The sequence below is a fragment of the Bos grunniens genome, chromosome 3, assembly GCF_055505025.1.
Source record: "Bos grunniens cultivar Pamir isolate PY7600 chromosome 3, Bosgru_T2T1.0, whole genome shotgun sequence".
NCBI lineage: Eukaryota > Metazoa > Chordata > Mammalia > Artiodactyla > Bovidae > Bos > Bos grunniens.
In genome coordinates, this window is record NC_141167.1 from 13,217,105 (window position 1) to 13,233,234 (window position 16,130).

General features: G+C 57.7%; 1 protein-coding gene across 1 annotated transcript in view; it reads right to left on the minus strand.

Moving 5' to 3' along the window:
- Positions 1-343: 343 nt before the first annotated feature.
- Positions 344-16,130, minus strand: part of EPHA10 (EPH receptor A10) — a 44,697-nt gene continuing 28,910 nt past the window's right edge. Inside the window, exons 7-17 of the mRNA XM_086394241.1 lie at positions 15,129-15,300; positions 10,983-11,091; positions 7,344-7,405; positions 6,653-6,778; positions 5,452-5,637; positions 4,933-4,994; positions 4,494-4,697; positions 4,117-4,266; positions 3,676-3,869; positions 2,895-3,050; positions 344-2,746 (exon numbers count right to left, since the gene is read on the minus strand). Coding sequence (XP_086250367.1) covers positions 2,632-2,746; positions 2,895-3,050; positions 3,676-3,869; positions 4,117-4,266; positions 4,494-4,697; positions 4,933-4,994; positions 5,452-5,637; positions 6,653-6,778; positions 7,344-7,405; positions 10,983-11,091; positions 15,129-15,300 — 1,536 coding nt within the window. The 3' untranslated portion in view covers positions 344-2,631. The remainder of the gene's footprint in view (positions 2,747-2,894; positions 3,051-3,675; positions 3,870-4,116; positions 4,267-4,493; positions 4,698-4,932; positions 4,995-5,451; positions 5,638-6,652; positions 6,779-7,343; positions 7,406-10,982; positions 11,092-15,128; positions 15,301-16,130) is intronic.

A 16,130-nucleotide genomic window follows, 5' to 3' on the forward strand; every position in this document is an offset into this window, starting at 1 on the left:
AGCTCTTGGGGAGGGTGTGACAGGACATCACCCCGGCATCATTTATTCACAGTATTGGATGTACACTTTAGCTTGTCCAAAACCGAGCTCCCTCCTCATCCCTTACCCACCTGGCTCCCCTCCCTTTAAGTGGTCCATCTCAGGGAATGGCACCTCGGAGTGCTGCCTCCTCAGGGAAGCCATCCAGTACTCACCCCTATGGGTGCCCCAGTCACACCACCCTATCTCTTAAATGTGTCTCTCGCTGAGAGATCACAGACAAACATTTTCTGGGGGAGTAGTGGTGTAAAACCCTCCCACTCAAGTTTAATGTTTAAGCAATTGTCACTGACAGGCACCATACTGACAGGCACAGACAAGTTTTTATTTCTTTGTCCTGCATATAGATCCCAAGAAATATAAAAACATCTCCAGAATTAGTCAAAGGAACCATTCTCCCCACCCCCAACCAGCCCTTCCCTCCCTGGGTGGGCTCAGATGTGGGTGCTGGGAGCAGGTTGCAGGCCGCCTCTCTCTATCCACTGAATAATTATGTTCCATATAAAAATAGATCTGCAGAGGGCTCCCAGGGAGCCGTCAGCCCACAACACACCGGCAACCTGTGCGGGGCTGAGGCCTGGGACCCATCAGGATGCTGGGACCTCACTCCTCACAGGAAGGGAGGTCTACCCTGGACACCGAAGTCCTGCCAACACAGCCAGGGGACTCTGTAGAACAGCTGGTGGTGGGGGGACACCCTGGCCCCCAGAGCATGACTGATGCAGCTGTAGACGGGGCGAGGCTCCCTCCACCAAGACGGGGTGCTGGTGTGTCCTTTCCAGGCTCTCCTGGGGGCAGTGGGGGCAGAGTCTGGAGGGCACTGGCAAGGGACCCTCCAGCACTGTCAAAGGTAGAAGCAGTGTCTCAGCCTCTCCTGGCACCCCCAGGACACTGAGCCGAGACAGGTGCTCAGGAGATGGAGAGCGGGGCTGGGAGACTCCTGCCCTGCTTGGCAGGATGAGGCTAAAGGCACTGTTGGGAGGCCCCACCCCCACCACGGAGCACTCCCAGGGATGTGCTGCCTCCTCCTCCCTCCAGGATCCTCTGCAGGCCCCTCTGCTTGGATTCCTTTTGTCCTAGGCCCTCCATCAACCCTAAGAGTCCTCCCCCAGCTCCTCCAAGGTCCCATTCAATGAATGTATCAGACTCAGCCAGGGAACTTTCCCAGACACCCCTCCATTTACACACATCCAGAGTGCCCATCTGCCCCTCTGGCCCACCAGCCCTCAGGCCCCAAGGTCTGCCAGTACTACTTCCTGGAGCCTGAGCTCATCTCCCTGCCTCGTCTGGCCCCTCCAAGGGCCAGCTGTGTCTCCTTCACCCCTTCCTGTAGCCCTTGAACCCTTCCCACCCCATCCCATCCTACCCACACACAGCCACACCCCAGAGCAGGTGTATGTCAGGGGTGACCCTCTCCAGGGCCAGTTGCCTGCCTTCTGTCCTACGAAAGCCCTGGCCTCATGATCACTCCCACCTCCAGGAAGCCCTCCTGGATGAGGAGCTCTGGAGTCAGCTCAGCGCAACCACTCCTGCCAAAGCCCTGCAGAAGAGGACCCAGAGGGGAGAGGCATTTCATGAGGGCTGGGTGGTACAGGGGCTGAAGCTTGCAAAAGAGGGGTCACCTCGGAGTACCCCTGGGCTGCCTCTAGGAAGAGTGTTGGTGAAACACAGAGGACCAAGGACTCCCCGGAGCCACACTCTGGATCAGGAGTTGGGCCCATGGGCACACGCCCAGCTCTGGCCCCGACTCCTCACTGAGCCTTGGTTTTCCTGCCTGTACGGTAAGGACTGAACTGGCCCGTTAGAGAAGCTCCTTCTCTGAGAGTCACTATCCCCAGGGCTGGGAGCAAAGCTCTTGGAGTCCCGGGCAGAAAACCTCTATCCTCATGTTCCTCCCAAATGTCCTGGCCAGTGAGTTTATAAAAGGAATGCAAAGTAGTAGGGGACACCTAATGGGACCTCAGAAGAGCACCAGGACCCTCACCCAGAATGGTCGCCTCAAGGGTGGGGGAAGCAGAAATCAGCTCCTGAGTCTGGGGTCTCAGGGTCCAGCCCCTGAGCTCAGCACCACTTCTGCCTGCCTGGGTCTCAGGACCAGGGTCCAGACACAGCCCAGCTGGATCACAGGGAGCTGAGGAGCCACAGCCCACAAGGACGGGTGGTCCCTGCTAGGTCCCAGAGCAGCCCATCCCTTGGGGACCCATGGTGCCCACTGGTCTGAGGGCACCCTTTGGGGTGGGCCCCAGACTCCAGTGGGTGCAGAAGACAGAAGGGCATGAATCAGGCCATTTAAAGCTACATCTTCCTCCCTGCCCCTGCCCACCTTGGTCTCTGTGACCCTGTATTTCCTTCCACTGTTACCTCAGGGGTCCTCCCCAGGAGTTGAACCTTTTTTCTAGGTGGGGACTGAGTCGGCCAAGGTGCTCAGACCAGGGGGAGTGAGGGGAACAGGCAGGGAAGTGGGAAAGACTGCGGCTCCATGTAAGCTCTGGGCTCTCCCTTCTGCACAGATGGAACACAGCCAGCAGGGGTCCTGGGTGGGGCTGGGGGCTGGAGGCCCCCCTGGGATCCTGGCCGGAAGAGTGGGGCTGCTCACACCTGCACCCCCCGGCCCTGCAGCTGGAGCACCCGGGCCCGCAGGGCGCTGATCCCGCTGAGGAGGTCCTCCCGGTGTTCCGCCGATGAGATGCCCAGGCTCACCAGGTCCCTGGGAAGAAGGCTGGTCAGATCTAGCTGGCCCATCCCCACCGTCTTCTCTCCCTTCCACTCCACCCCGCCAGGGAACAACCCAGAATGAGGACAAGCTGGGCCTCCCATGCAGGCAGGGGCAGGGCCCCCCGGTTCCTCAGACTCACTGGGCAGTCATGGCGGCCACGGCCTCCAGGCTCCCATAGCCCGCAGCAGCGAAGCTGTCTTTGTAGCGGCCCAGGTCCAGGGCCTCCAGCCACGCGCCCACAGAGCCAAAGGAGGGGAAGGTGGAGAAGGCACGGTCCTCCAGGGGCGTGGGAGGCCTGGGGGCGGGGGGGTGGAGGAGCTGTGGTCAGTCGACAGTAGAGACCTGGGGCTCAGACCCAGTCACTCTCCTGAGGAGCGACCATCTGAAAAAGGACAGGCGACATCATCTGAGAAGATAACGGACGGGTCATCTGAGGACAGGTATCTGAGAAGATGACCGAGTCCCAGGGTCAGGGTCCCAGGTGTTCTCAGAGCCAGGCGGGGGTTCACGACACCAGGGCAGGTGGAGAGGCTGTACAGGAGCCAGCTAAAGGCGCCGGGAGGGTCTGGAACGGTCTGGGGTAGGATATACGCAGGTGAGCTGGGGAGGTGACTTGTATTATCCGAACTGCAGATTTGTTAGGACTATCACCACATTTACTTACGTGGTCACTGGACCCGGGATACGTGGGGCAAAACCCAGGACAAGCAGAAATGACTGAGATGAAAAGCTGTATGTGCCTAAGGCGGGTGGGGGTATTAGATCTGCCTGGGGCACCTGAGCGAGCAGTCATATCTGCACGGGTGGGGTAGGACAGGTGGGTGTGGTACATGGGTGGGAGGGCACGCATGGACAGCTGAGGGTTCGGCTGTATCGGTACAGTTGGGAAGGCACCTGGCACAGGTGAGGTGGCGCCGTACCTGGCACAGGTGGTGTCGGCACACCTCGGGGGCTCTGGGTCCTGCATCATCTTGCTCAGGAGGCCGTGGATCTGGGAGAACCTGGGCCGCTCACCCGGGTCCTTCTGCCAGCAGTCAAGCATCAGTCGGTGCAGCGGGGAGGGGCAGTTCCTGGGCGGCGGCAGCCGGAAGCCATCCTCCACAGCCTTGATCACCTAGGCCGTGGCGGGAGAGGGGAGTGGTGGGCAGACAGGAGGTTTTAGGTCCCCCAGTACACACACTTACCCCATCCCCAGGAAGACTCAAATGGTGGCCAGGCAGGGACTGGAAACAGTAGACAGTGAAGAGGGGCCTGGAGCTAAGAGGTCAAGGGTTCATGGGCTGAGGTCAGGGAGCTGGGGCCTGAGGTCAGAGGGCAACAGGATCGGAAAGCAAGGCGCTGGAGCCACCACAGTCACTCACATCTTGGCCAGACATGTCCCAGTAGGGCCGCTCCCCGAAGGCCATCACCTCCCACATGACGACACCGAAGCTCCATACGTCGCTGGCGGAGCTGAAGTGACCAAACTGAAGCGTCTCGGGGGCGGCCCACAGCGCGGGGCTCCGGCCACTCTGCAGGCAGGCGGGCCGGCCACTCAGGGGCAGGAGGGGCCGGAGTTGCAGCCAGCGTTCCCCACCCACAGAGCACCACGGGATCCTACCCCACCTGCCATGCCCGCAGCTGCTCATCTAAGGGAGAACCCACAAGGGGACCACAGGCGAGGCCCACGCTGGCACGGACAGCTGGAGGGAGGGGCGGGAGTCAGGGAGAAGGGGGATGCGGGGAAGGGCTCCCTCACCATGGTGGTGTAGACCGCCTCTGCTCGGTCCCGGGGGCCCCGGCCGAAGCCAGAGATCTTGCAGACGAGCTCGCTGCTGACCAGCACCCGGCGTGCAGCCAGGCCCCGGTGGACGTAGCCCATTTCCGACAGGTACTTCATGGCCGACGCCAGGCCGGGCAGCAGCCCCATCAGCTGTGTGGCCACCAGCTGGCCCTCATGCCGCTGGGAGGGAGGAGGAGATGGAGGCCCGGCTGCACCCTCGCTTCCCTGGTGCTTTGTGACCCCAGGGAAGTCATGGCCTTCTCTGGGCTTCAGTTGGCCATGTCACCTGCCAGATCAGCCTGGCCAGAGGGCATCTCTACAAAGGATGAGGCCAACCCCAAGTCCCACCAAAGGGAAAAGTGAGGGATCAAGAGAACCTCGGTCATTGGCACCCCCTGGGGCCCAGACCACTCACCCTGAGGAAGCCATCCAGGGCCCCATGGCTCATGTATTCGGTGACAATCATCAGGGTGCTTCCTGTGCTCAGGGAGGGGGACATATATGCTCAGGCGCCTGCTGCCCTCTGTGAGCACACGTGATCCCCACTCCCCGCCCCATGCCAAGGTGGCCAGGACCGAGGGCCCAGCTCCCTGAGTCTCGCCCCCCTCCTGCCTGCCCTCTTCTGCTGAACAGCAGGAGAGGTGGCGCCTGAGGGGGACAAAGGCCAAGGTGAGGATGTGCAGCAAGTTAGCTGGGGGAAATCACCAGGGATGCACTCCCCGAGTGTCACCACACATCCAGAGATCACGCAGGGTCAGAGGTCACTTGAGTCAGTGATGGAGAGCTGAGCTCCTCTCCCCATGCTGGGCCACGTCGGGGCGCCCTCCCAAGACTGAGCAGAGAGGGCCTGGGGGCGTGGCGCACCCCACTTCCCACACCACGGACTCCTCCCCCACTCCCCCACCCACCCACGCTGGTGGAGCACCGGCCCTACCTCGGGTGACCACGCCCTCCAGTCGCACCACGTGGCTGTGGTCAAACTGGCCCAGGGTGAGGGCCTCGGCCAGGAAGCTGAGCCTCTGCGAGTCGGAGCAGCCCTCCCTCAGTGTGTGCACGGCCACGGGGAGCTCCTGGCGGCCCGGGAGCTGCAGGCAGCCGCAGCACAGCTCCCCAAACCGCCCTGGGGGAGAACAGCACCTCAGACACCCCCCGGAGGCCGCGGCCTTGGCCAACCCAGGCAGGGTGAGCAGATTCTGGCTCAAGGGCCCTTTCTGGCCTGGGACTCGGGGCATCTGAGTTCAAATCCTGGTGAACTGAGTACTGACCGTCTGCTCTGCCCCTCTTATGGCTTCAGTTTTCTCCTCTGTGAAATGCGGAGTCCTCCCTGCCTCCCCCGGTGGGAAACTTCAAAGCCTCAAAGAGAGGACTATGCACGTGCCAGCACATCAAAGGCGTGCTGCGCCACGACATCTATTCCACCACGCTGCCCCTTTCTGGCCTCTGCCCAGCGAGTCTGCCAACAGTGCTGGGGTAGAGCGTTGGGCTCCTGGTGAAAGCGCTGCTTTCTCAGCACAGGGCGGGAGGGCTTGCAGACACGAAGCAAGGAAGCCAGGGCGCTGATCATGAGAGAGCACACACTCGCTAGGAGCCAGGCCCTGGGCTGCGCTGGGACGCTCCCACAGCAGCTCTGAGACAGATATTATGCCCATTTAACAGATGCGAAGCTGAGGCTCGGAGCAGAAGACGGACGAGCCCCTGGTCAGTGGCAGAGCCAGGGCTAGAACTCAGGTATGCCTGGACCCCAATCTTGCAAACGCCCCTCCCCATCGGGCCTTGAAAGCCTGGGACCAAACTTCTGCCAGTGGCAGTCTGCAGAACCATCTCTGAAAGAGCCTGAAAGGAGAGAGTTCTGACCTTGGGGGCAGGTAAAGGGTAAGAAGGCAGGCTCACAGATTCACCTCCCTCCCTGGACCCTGGTGGGCAGAGGCCCAGCTTGATGTGGAGGTGGGGGCTTCCTGGACAGCGTGGGGACTGGATGAAGGCCAGGCCTGCAGAGATGAGGGTGGGACTTGGGGTGGAGGCAGGCTAAAAGGATAGAGGTGGGGTGGGGTGGAGGAGGGGCTTCCAGGGAGGGCTGGCAGTGGGTAGAGGAAGGGCTTCCCCATAGACAAGGCTTCCCCGGGTGCCCAGTTTGCCTGTTCCAAGGCTCTTCTCCAGCGTGACGCTTTTCGCATCCAGCTCCTTGGCAAACAGATGCACGGCTTGCAGCGGGTCCCCACAGCTCTGGGGATCCACGAACGTGCGGCGAGTTGGGACTTTGACTGGCAATGAGGACAAAGAGACAGGAGTGAGGAAAAGGGCCTCCGTGGTTGGAGCAGTGGCGTAGGAAAGGGGAGGTATGCAAGGGCTGAGCACCAAAGAATTGATGCTTTTGAACTGTGGTGTTGGAGGAGACTCTTGAGAGTCCCTTGGACTGCAAGGAGATCCAACCATTCTATCCTAAAGGAGATCAGTCCTGAATATTCATTGGAAGGACTGATGCTGAAGCTGAAACTCCAATAAATACTTTGGCCACCTGATGCAAAAAACTGACTCATTAAAAGACCCTGATGCTGGGAAGGATTGAAGGCAGGAGGAGAAGGGGACGACAGAGGATGAGATGGTTGGATGGCATCACCAACTCAATGGACATGAGTTTGAGTAAACTCCAGGAGTTGGTGACGGACAGGAAAGCCTGGTGTGCTGCAGTCCATGGGGTTGCAAAGAGTCAGACATGACTGAGTGACTGAACTGAACTGAACTGAAGCAAGGGGAGTCAGGAAGAGGACTGAGGAAGTAAGGTGAGGTGGTGCCCACCCCGCCCTGGGCCAGGCCCAGACAACTCACAGTGGAAATACAGCTCCTCCTCATCGTGGGCGTCCCGACCTCCTTTGCCATAGCTGCAGGGCCTGGGGTAGGGGTGGGAGTGGGGATGTCCACAGTCATCCTTTGAGCCAGGCTGTCCCAGCCCTTCCCATCTTACCAGCACCCAGGGTGGCACCTCTTTGTCCCTCCAAAAGGACAAGGTCTGTGCCCCAGGGGAGGGACTTTCTTGTCCTGTGGGTCTGGAAGCTTGTCCCCCCAGCACACATGTAACCCCAGCCCCAGACCTAACCACTCACCCCCTCCGCAATCCTAGTTATTTTCACTTTGCGATGCCGTGAATTCTTGAACTTCAGAGACACCCAAATCCGTGCCCTGACTTCAAGTCCAAGCTGCCTCCCTGCCTACAGCTGAACACAACAGGCAGGCCTTGCGCCCAGGGGCAACTTCCGGTCTAGTCAAGAAAACAGACCTTGAGAAGGAACCACAAGCCCACTCACAGGTCTGAGCAAAGGAGAAGGGCGGTGCGCCGTGGGAACATGTAGCTGAGACAGGGTTGAGACCGTCAAGGATGGCTTCCCGAGAGAGGCCACCGTGGGCCAAAGGACTGCATCACGATCAACAAAGTCATGGGATGGCAACCAGGGCCCCTGAGGCAGGGTTTTTCAGGCCCACATAAAGACTTTGGTTTTATCCTGGGGGTGGGGAAGAGGAGAGCCCCTGGGGGAGGCAGGTTTGAGCAGGGGAGTGCCACAGTTCAATCTGCACTTTAGAAACATCATCCCAGCTGCTGCTGTTATCCCTGCAGGAGATGGCAGGAGATGGCTCAGGCTACGGGGCGACCATGGATGGAGAGAAGAGTGACATTGAGGTGACAGGGCCACAGGGCTTGGGGAAGGCTGGAGGTCAGAAAGGGAGAGGCGAAAGGTAGGAAGCACTGTAGTGTTCCGGCTTGCCCAGTGAAGTGAGGCAGGTACCGTTTACAAAGGTGAAGCAATGACAAGTTCCCGTTTAGAAATTTGAGTTTGCAGCACCTCTGGGATAAGCAGGGCTCATCAGTGAGCAGGGAGTTAGCTACATGTGGCGGGGGTGGGGGGTGCAGTTTAGAAGAAGGGTCTGCTCTGGAGATACAAGTTCTAGAGCTGGGGGCCTTGTCCAGGGAGAGGAGGGAGCCTGAGAAGTGGGACAGGGAACAAGTCTGAGCGCCCCACCCCCCATCTAGAGATAGGGAAGAGGAGAGGAGGGCTTCCCTGGTGGCTCAGATGGTGAAGAATCTATCTGCAATGCAGGAGACCCAGGTTCAATCCCTGGGTTGGGAAGATCCCCTGGAGAAGGGAATGGTTACCCACTGCAGTATTCTTGCCTGGAGAACCCCATGGACAGAGGAGCCTGGTGGGCTACTGTCCATGGGGTTGCAAAGAGTCAGACTAAGCGACTAACAACACAACAGAGAAGGAAGCCACCGAGGAGACTGTGAAAGAACCATCAGAGAAACTGGAGGGAAACAGAAGGGAAATCGGGGACAGAAGGTGGTGGGGGCAGTGATGTCACAAGAAGCAAGGAAGGAAACAGGATCAGAAGAGCAAGGTCATGTGAAGACTCATGGAGGAGAGCTGAGGGAGACTCGAGAGAGATGGCCACGTGTCGATACCAGTGGAGGCAGTCATGCAGGATGGAGTGGTCATGACGGCGGTCCCCCACATGAGCTCTGGAATCTGATGGCACGGACCAACTCCCTAGATCCTTCCCTCAATGTCTGTGGATCAGCTGGCTGGTTTTCTCTTTAATAAGATCAGGATCAAGACAGCCCTGCCTGATCACACTGGCGCCAAGAGCTTACAAAGCACTCAACAAATGTTAGTCAGCATATAGGGAAGAAGTAGATGTGATCAATAGTAAGGGCTCCTGAGAAGGTAGGAAGGAGTGGGTTACAGTCACAGGTAGGACTGATCCCGGCTGGGAGGATGGCACTGCCTATAGGGAAACAGAGGGAGAGGATGGATGCAGAGATAAGCAGGTGTGCAGACTCAGTGGTGCAGGTAAAGAGCAGGTGCAGCAGACACAGCTGAGAGAGTGAGCTGCGAGGACCGGCAGTCTGCAGGGCACAAGCGGAACCGGGCTGATGGCCTGGTCCACGTCAGGAGACAAGAGAGGGCAGCTGAGGCGGAACAGGAGCGAGGGTCTGTGGAAACGAAGTCAAAGACCCCAGAGGCCAAAGACTGGGGCAGGTTGTCCAATGGCTAGTGATGTCATCCAGTGTGGGAACAGGACATCCATGAACATCCGGGAGAGCTGAGGAGGGATGCAGGGGGCAAGGCCGAGTGGCTGGAGGAGTGACAGAGAAAGCGAGACACTTCCACCTGATGATGACACACCCTAGTGAGAACTGGGATGAGCCAGGATCGACTGGGAGAGCAAGTGGAGGAGAGGAGCCCACTGTACAGAGCGGGGGACTGCAGAGACGGGGAGCAGAGGAGATGAGCGAGGGAAGCTGGGGCGTGCGTGTTGGAGACGCGTGTCCCTGCCCATCAGTGCTAGACCTGGCAGATTCCCACGTTGGTGCCATTTGATTTTGAGTAGGTTTTGAAATCCACGCCTGGCCTGCCCTGCCTGCTCTAGCGCAGCGGTCTCCGAGGTGCTCCTGGGCAGCCGCTCCTGTCTTGCAGCCTCAGCCCAAAGATGCCCTTCATGCTCACCTCTCCATCATCCTCTCCTGCCTTCTGGAGCTCCTGAGCTCACAACCAGCACAAGCTGCTCCCAGCTCCTGTCCATTTCTGCTTTTCCAATGGGTCTCATCTGTGGACCTTTAAGCTCCATGATCAAGGAGATTCTACTCTTGTCCCGCTTTTCTGACTCACCTGGCCGGGGCAGAGCTGGCTCCCAGATCCTCTCCTCCTCAGTCACTTAAGGCCAAGCAAATAACCCCATCTTAGCCAGATGAAATCTTGCTGCCCCTCCGGCCCGCAGGCGGTTCCAGGATGCTGACGTGTGGCTCCTGGACCAGCTCATTCCTCTCCTCTGCTCCCCCTACTCCAGCCTGTCACATGCGGCCTTCCCAATCCCTCCAGTCTGCTGACCTCAGCCCCAGCCTGGAACCCACCTGGGGTGCCTCTGCCAAAGGGACTCTATCTTTGCTGAGCCAGACCCAAGCTCCATATCTTTCCCCCTCCGCCCATCCACTTTCTCTGCCCATCCCTTTTCTCTGCAAGCTTCCTTCCTCTGGGGCTTGGGGGTTTCTGGCATATGAGTTCCCCTCCCTGTTCTCCCTGCTCCCACACACATACACGCACACACAATTTCTGCCTTTCTTCCCTCTGCCTGTGTTCAAGGGCCTCTAGATCCCTTGGGGGCAGGGGCTGGGGGCCTCTGAGCGCCTCGGGAGGCTCCCAATTACACTGGAGCAGCCAGAGCTTGATTCCCTCCACAGTGATGCCTTCTGACATTTAATGAGTGAAGGAGCTAAATCCCCTTCATCCCACAGCAGCTGAGCAGGAACAGGGCATGGGGGGAGGGGCCAGGACAGCACCAGTCAGGCCTGTCTCTACACAGCGGTATGCTCACCTGTGCAAATCCACACATGTGCAAATGCGGATACAGATACAGGTACCTGAGGGCAGGGACACAGCCCGCCAGGGGCCAGCCAGGCTGGAACCAGTCACCTACCTCCTCCAAATGGCCAGCACGCTCATCACAGAGCCCAGGACGAGGAGGGCTGAGATGGTTACCACGGTGACGACTACCGCGGGGCTCTGGTCCTTGGACCTGGAGGTGGCTGGGAGGAAAACCACAAGGTTGAGAGAGGCAGAGGACCAGGCTCCCGGGTAAGCCCCAGGACAGACTCCTGTCCTCATCCCACGGCGGGATGTCCATAGCACCTCCACCCTCGGCCTGGCCTCCCAGCAGCCGGGGACCAAGGCTGCCCCTACCAACCACAAAGGCACCTGGAGCTTCGTCCTTTCCCAGGGCGGGTCACTTCTACTGCAGCTCAGCTCTGAGAGAGAGGAGCAGGCATCCAGATGGGCAGGCTCGGGCCTTCCTTTTTGCCTTATAGATGCACGAGGAAGGTGGCTCTGTAGGGGCATGGCCTTTTCTCTGAGCTCCCCAACCCCAATCCAGAACTGTCACCGAAAATTTTTGCTATTGTTCAGTTGCTAAGTCACGTCCGACTCTTTACAGCAATGGCTGTAGCATGCCCAGGCTCCCCTGTCCTCCACTATCTCCTGGAGTTTGCTCAAATTCATGTCCATTGAGTCAGTGATGCTACCTAATCATCTCATCCTCTCTAACAATAAGAATGATGAGTTAACATTTAATGCACACTTACGTGCCATAACTAAACAATCCTGTTTCATCATCACAAGAAGCCAGGAAAGTGAACTGTCTCCATTCTGCAGCTGAGCAAACTGACATCAAGAAAAGTTATGTAATTTGCCCAATGTCACAAAGCCAATAAACGGTGACCCTAAGATTCAAACCTGATTCCCAAAGCCTCTGCTTTGAACTATTTCCCCAGCAGAGGGGCCAAGAGGACCCCAGGCCCTCAGCCCCATCCACCCATTCATCCATCCAACGCGTGCACCAGAATGGCAATGGTCCTGGGGAGTCGGCAATGAATGAGCCAGAATCCTTGCCCTGGAGGGGTGTACCGACCGGCAGGGGAGACAGAAATGAAAAATCAATGAAAAAAAAGAAACAGAGACAGGAGCAGAGCTGAGCAGAGGCACAATCATTTCTTCCTAAAGCCAATGGGGAAGGTTTGCAGAAGAGGCATCATCTGCCCTGGACCTGGAAGATGGACAGGGTTGTTGATGATGCTTCGATGCACTTGCTGGGTGTGGAAAACGACAGGCCATCCCATGTGGCTGGAAAGCAGGCTGCATGGAGGCAGAGACGCAAGATATGAAGAGCTAAAGCTGGAAGGCAGGAGGATGAAGGGAGCTGGGGGAGGTGACAGACCCAGAAGCGCCTTGAATGCTAGGCCAGGAGGACGAGCTTTATCTTGAGGGTAACAGGGAGCCCAGAGCAGTGGACAGAGTTCCTTCCCACCAGGAGAGGAATGAGGGAATCTGCTAGGGCAGGAGTGGGGAGAGAGGGGGGGTGCTTGGAAGAGATAAAGGCTTGGGATAACTGTCGGGAATGGGGAAGATGCTACGCGCCCTGATGAATAAACTGGCATTAGAAAAAGACACTTCAGCAGGCAGCCTTGATGAGGGATGATGGAGGAGAGCCAGTCCTGGGGACAATGGGGTGGGTGCAAAATAATGTCTGGGGAATGGGGACCAGCAGCGCTGGAGAGTGCGTCAACCAGGAGAGTCTGCGGAAGCTGGGGAGAGACGATCGTGGGGCCAGGAGAGGCTGGGAGCCCGACAGATGTGGTCAGATCCCAAGAGCCGCTATTAGGATGTCACACAGCAAGTGAGGAAGAGCGACAGCAGAGAAAGGGAGGGTCAGAGGTCAACAAGGTCAGGGTCAAGAGAACAGATTTCAGAGCCCTCATTTCCAGAGATGGGGAATAGGGTCCTGGGCCTGGCTGGTGGCAGAAGATAGAACTGTCGCCAAGGACTGTTTGAAATGAGCTGTCCTGGTGGACAGGGAAATGGAGGATGCAGAGAAAATCGGTGTGGCCAGTGGCCTCTGGGATAGCCCTGCAGGATTCTCCGCTTCCTGGTGTTCCTTCCCCCATGGGCGTGGGCCGAACACAGTCATTCGCTTCTAATGAACAGAATACAGCACAAGTGATGGGATGTCACCACCATGATTAGGTTACAAGAGATCGGCTTCCGTCTTGGGCGCCCTCTTGCTCCCTCTCTCACAGTCTCTAGGAGAATCTAGTTGCTGGGTTATGAGCAGCCCTTGGAGAAGCCTAGGAGTCTTGTGCCTGCCTCCAGCAAGCAGCCAGCAAGAGTCCAACTAGGGAAGCACTCACTCCCTCCCTCCCCTCCTCTCCATCTCCACCCAGTTAAGCCTGGAGATGATCGCAGCCCCAGAGGACAGCTGGACTGCAGTGAGGGCTAAGCCGTGCGCATACTCCTGACCCACAGAAACCATGAGGTAATGAGTGATATTGTGTTTGGCTGTTGAGTGGTTAGCTAGTACAGTAGTGTAGCATGGTCCTCCTCATGAACTTGACTTGGGGTCACAGCTCACTGGAAAAAGCGCTCTGCGCTTGGGGAACCACTCTCTGTAGCCAGGGCCACAACAGAGGAGGCCAGGAGCTGAGCGGCACATCTACCGACTGTGCGCGCTCAGTAGCTCATTTGTATCTGACTCTCTGCGGCCCCATGGACTGTAGCCCACCAACCTCCTCTGTTCAAGGGATTTCCCGGGCAAGAATACTGGAGTGGGTTGCCGTTTCCTTCTCCAGGGGATCTTCCAGACCCAGGGATCCACCAACTGAGAAGCACCAGAGTAACAGAAGTCATCAGTCCTCTTCAGCTACCGGCCCCCAGGGCCCACCCTCCACCACATCCACTCCAGCCCAACCCACCAGCCTTTGTTCTGCCGCCTCTCACTCTCCAAGATGCCTTCCCTGCCCACCTCCCCATGGAGAACTCCAATGTTCCCCAGCCTTCAAGACCCAGCTCTAATCTCCTCTCACCAGCACCTGGCTGGGGTCTGGCAGAGATAGGCATTCAAGCAAGAAGTGCTGACTCCTTCCCAGAAGGCAAACTCCCTCAACACCTTATCTCCACCTCCCCCTGGGCTCAGAACTCTTTCTATCCTGGATTCGACTCGTGTAGCAGGTTGGAAAGAATTATTATCTTGACAGCTGGTGCCAGGATGCCTCTTAGGCAAACTGCCTTTTGTCCAGGAAAAATACTTTCATGAGCTGCTCGGGGTAGATAGGGATGAGGTCCTGAGGGCTGGGTTAGCGGCAGGAGACTAAAAGAAAGCACTAAATGCTCTGTGCACATCCGGAAGGGGTCCTGGGGGTTTGGGGGGAGGGGGAGGAGGAACCAGGGCAGGGAAGCCAGGGCAGGAGGGGTAGTACCACACCATGGCCGAGAGCTGGAACTGTTTTAGGATCAGGACTATCTGATGTTCAGTTCTTATTTTGCTTTGTTTTGATAACAACTTTATTGAGAAATTATTCTCACACCATAAAATTCACCCATTGAAAGTATGCAGTTCTCCTGGTGTTTTGTTGGTTTGTTTGCTTTTGGCCACACCACGCAGCTTGTGGGATCTTAGTTCTCTGACCCGGGACTGAACCCAGGCCCCAGCAGTGAAAGCTCGGAGTTGTAACCACTTCTGGTGTTTTTGCTTGGTTTATTGCTGCAGGTGACACTCCCTTGGTGTGCCCCAACCCTCAGCGAAGGCTGGATGCGGGGATGATGGACCTCAGGGCCTGGAAGTCCAGAGGGTAAGCTGGGCCGACCCCTCGACTTCACACGCTAAGGCGTAGTGGGAAGAGGGATGGTGCCCACGTTTGGTCTGTGTCACGACAGAGAGAAAGCAGCAGGATGGGAACAATAAGTCAGTGGTCAAGGACAAGAAGCGACCAGGAGAAGAAAAGTCCTCCCAAGAAAAGAGAGGGATCTTGGAGAGGGCAGGGGATGTTTCCTCGAGACATGGGAGGGAGACACCAGCTGAGACCTGGGCTCCAGCTGTTCATGGATCCCTCCCCTGTGAGTTCTTCCAGGACAGGTACTCAATCTAAGCCACTAGTTACTGGATTCCAGTCTCATTCATTTGTTAGGTTGTAACCGAACTGTTCTGCAGGTTCCCTTAATTGCACAGGTAACCCCTCAATTTGCCTCCATGCTCCAGCCCCAGGCTGGGTCTTCTCTCCTCTTGCGTGTCACTTACCCTCCCCTGGGGTCAGCACTTCAATGCTGGGGTTGAAGCTCTGGGTCTCCCAGGAGGGCCCTGGGGAAGCTGCCCGGATCTGAAAGACGTAGCGGGTAGCCGGCTTCAGGTTGGTGACAGTGACCGCAGGCGCCCCTGTCTTCACCGTCGAGTAAGTCTGCTCACTCTGACCCTGGGGAGGGACGGAGATACATGAGCCCAGACCCAGGACTGGCCCCATGCTCCTGGGAGAATGTGGAGGGAAGGGGTAGGGAGGTGGCAGAGGTACCCTGAGGGGAGGAGTCCGGGCTGCTTGAATAACTCCACTCATCTTGGAGGAATCTCACATCTTTCTTCCAGAAGGTCCCCAGGCCCTTTCTCCACCACAAGTTTCCACCTATACTCGGTGGTACCTTAACTGAGAACAACCCCACCTCCGAGTAACAGAAACTTTAGAGAAGATGCTGCCTTATGGGGATGCTAGGATGAAAGGCATCGATGCCTGGCCATCTAGAGGAGGAACTGCACCTGGCCGCTCAGAGGAAAGAAGGAGGAAATGAGCCCTGACACCTGCCCGGCCCTTGTTGGCTTTTCCTTCCCCTTGTCACCGGACTTTCACAATGTCCTACAAGGTGTGGGTTCACAGATAAGGAATTCAGATCAGAGGGGCTGAGAGGCTCACCCACAGCCCCCCACCAAGGGCCCATTCACTGCCCGCTGCTGGGCTAGACCCTATAGGAGCAGACTTCCTACACATTCCTATCTGCTTGTATAGGTGATGCTCCCAGCAGGGAAGGGGCGGGGTGACATCTTCCCAATTCCTTTAGGTCCTGTGCTCTGTGCACTATGTCATCCTGCCCCCAACACATCTGATCACGGTGCATGCTGGACATGCTGCCATCATTTCATCTCTGCACACACACCCTGATTAGAGCCCCTGCCACACTCACAGCCCCCAAAGGTGCATCTCCCTGTATCTGTGGCCCCACTTCTACAGGCCCGGTATTCAGGAATCAGAGCAGA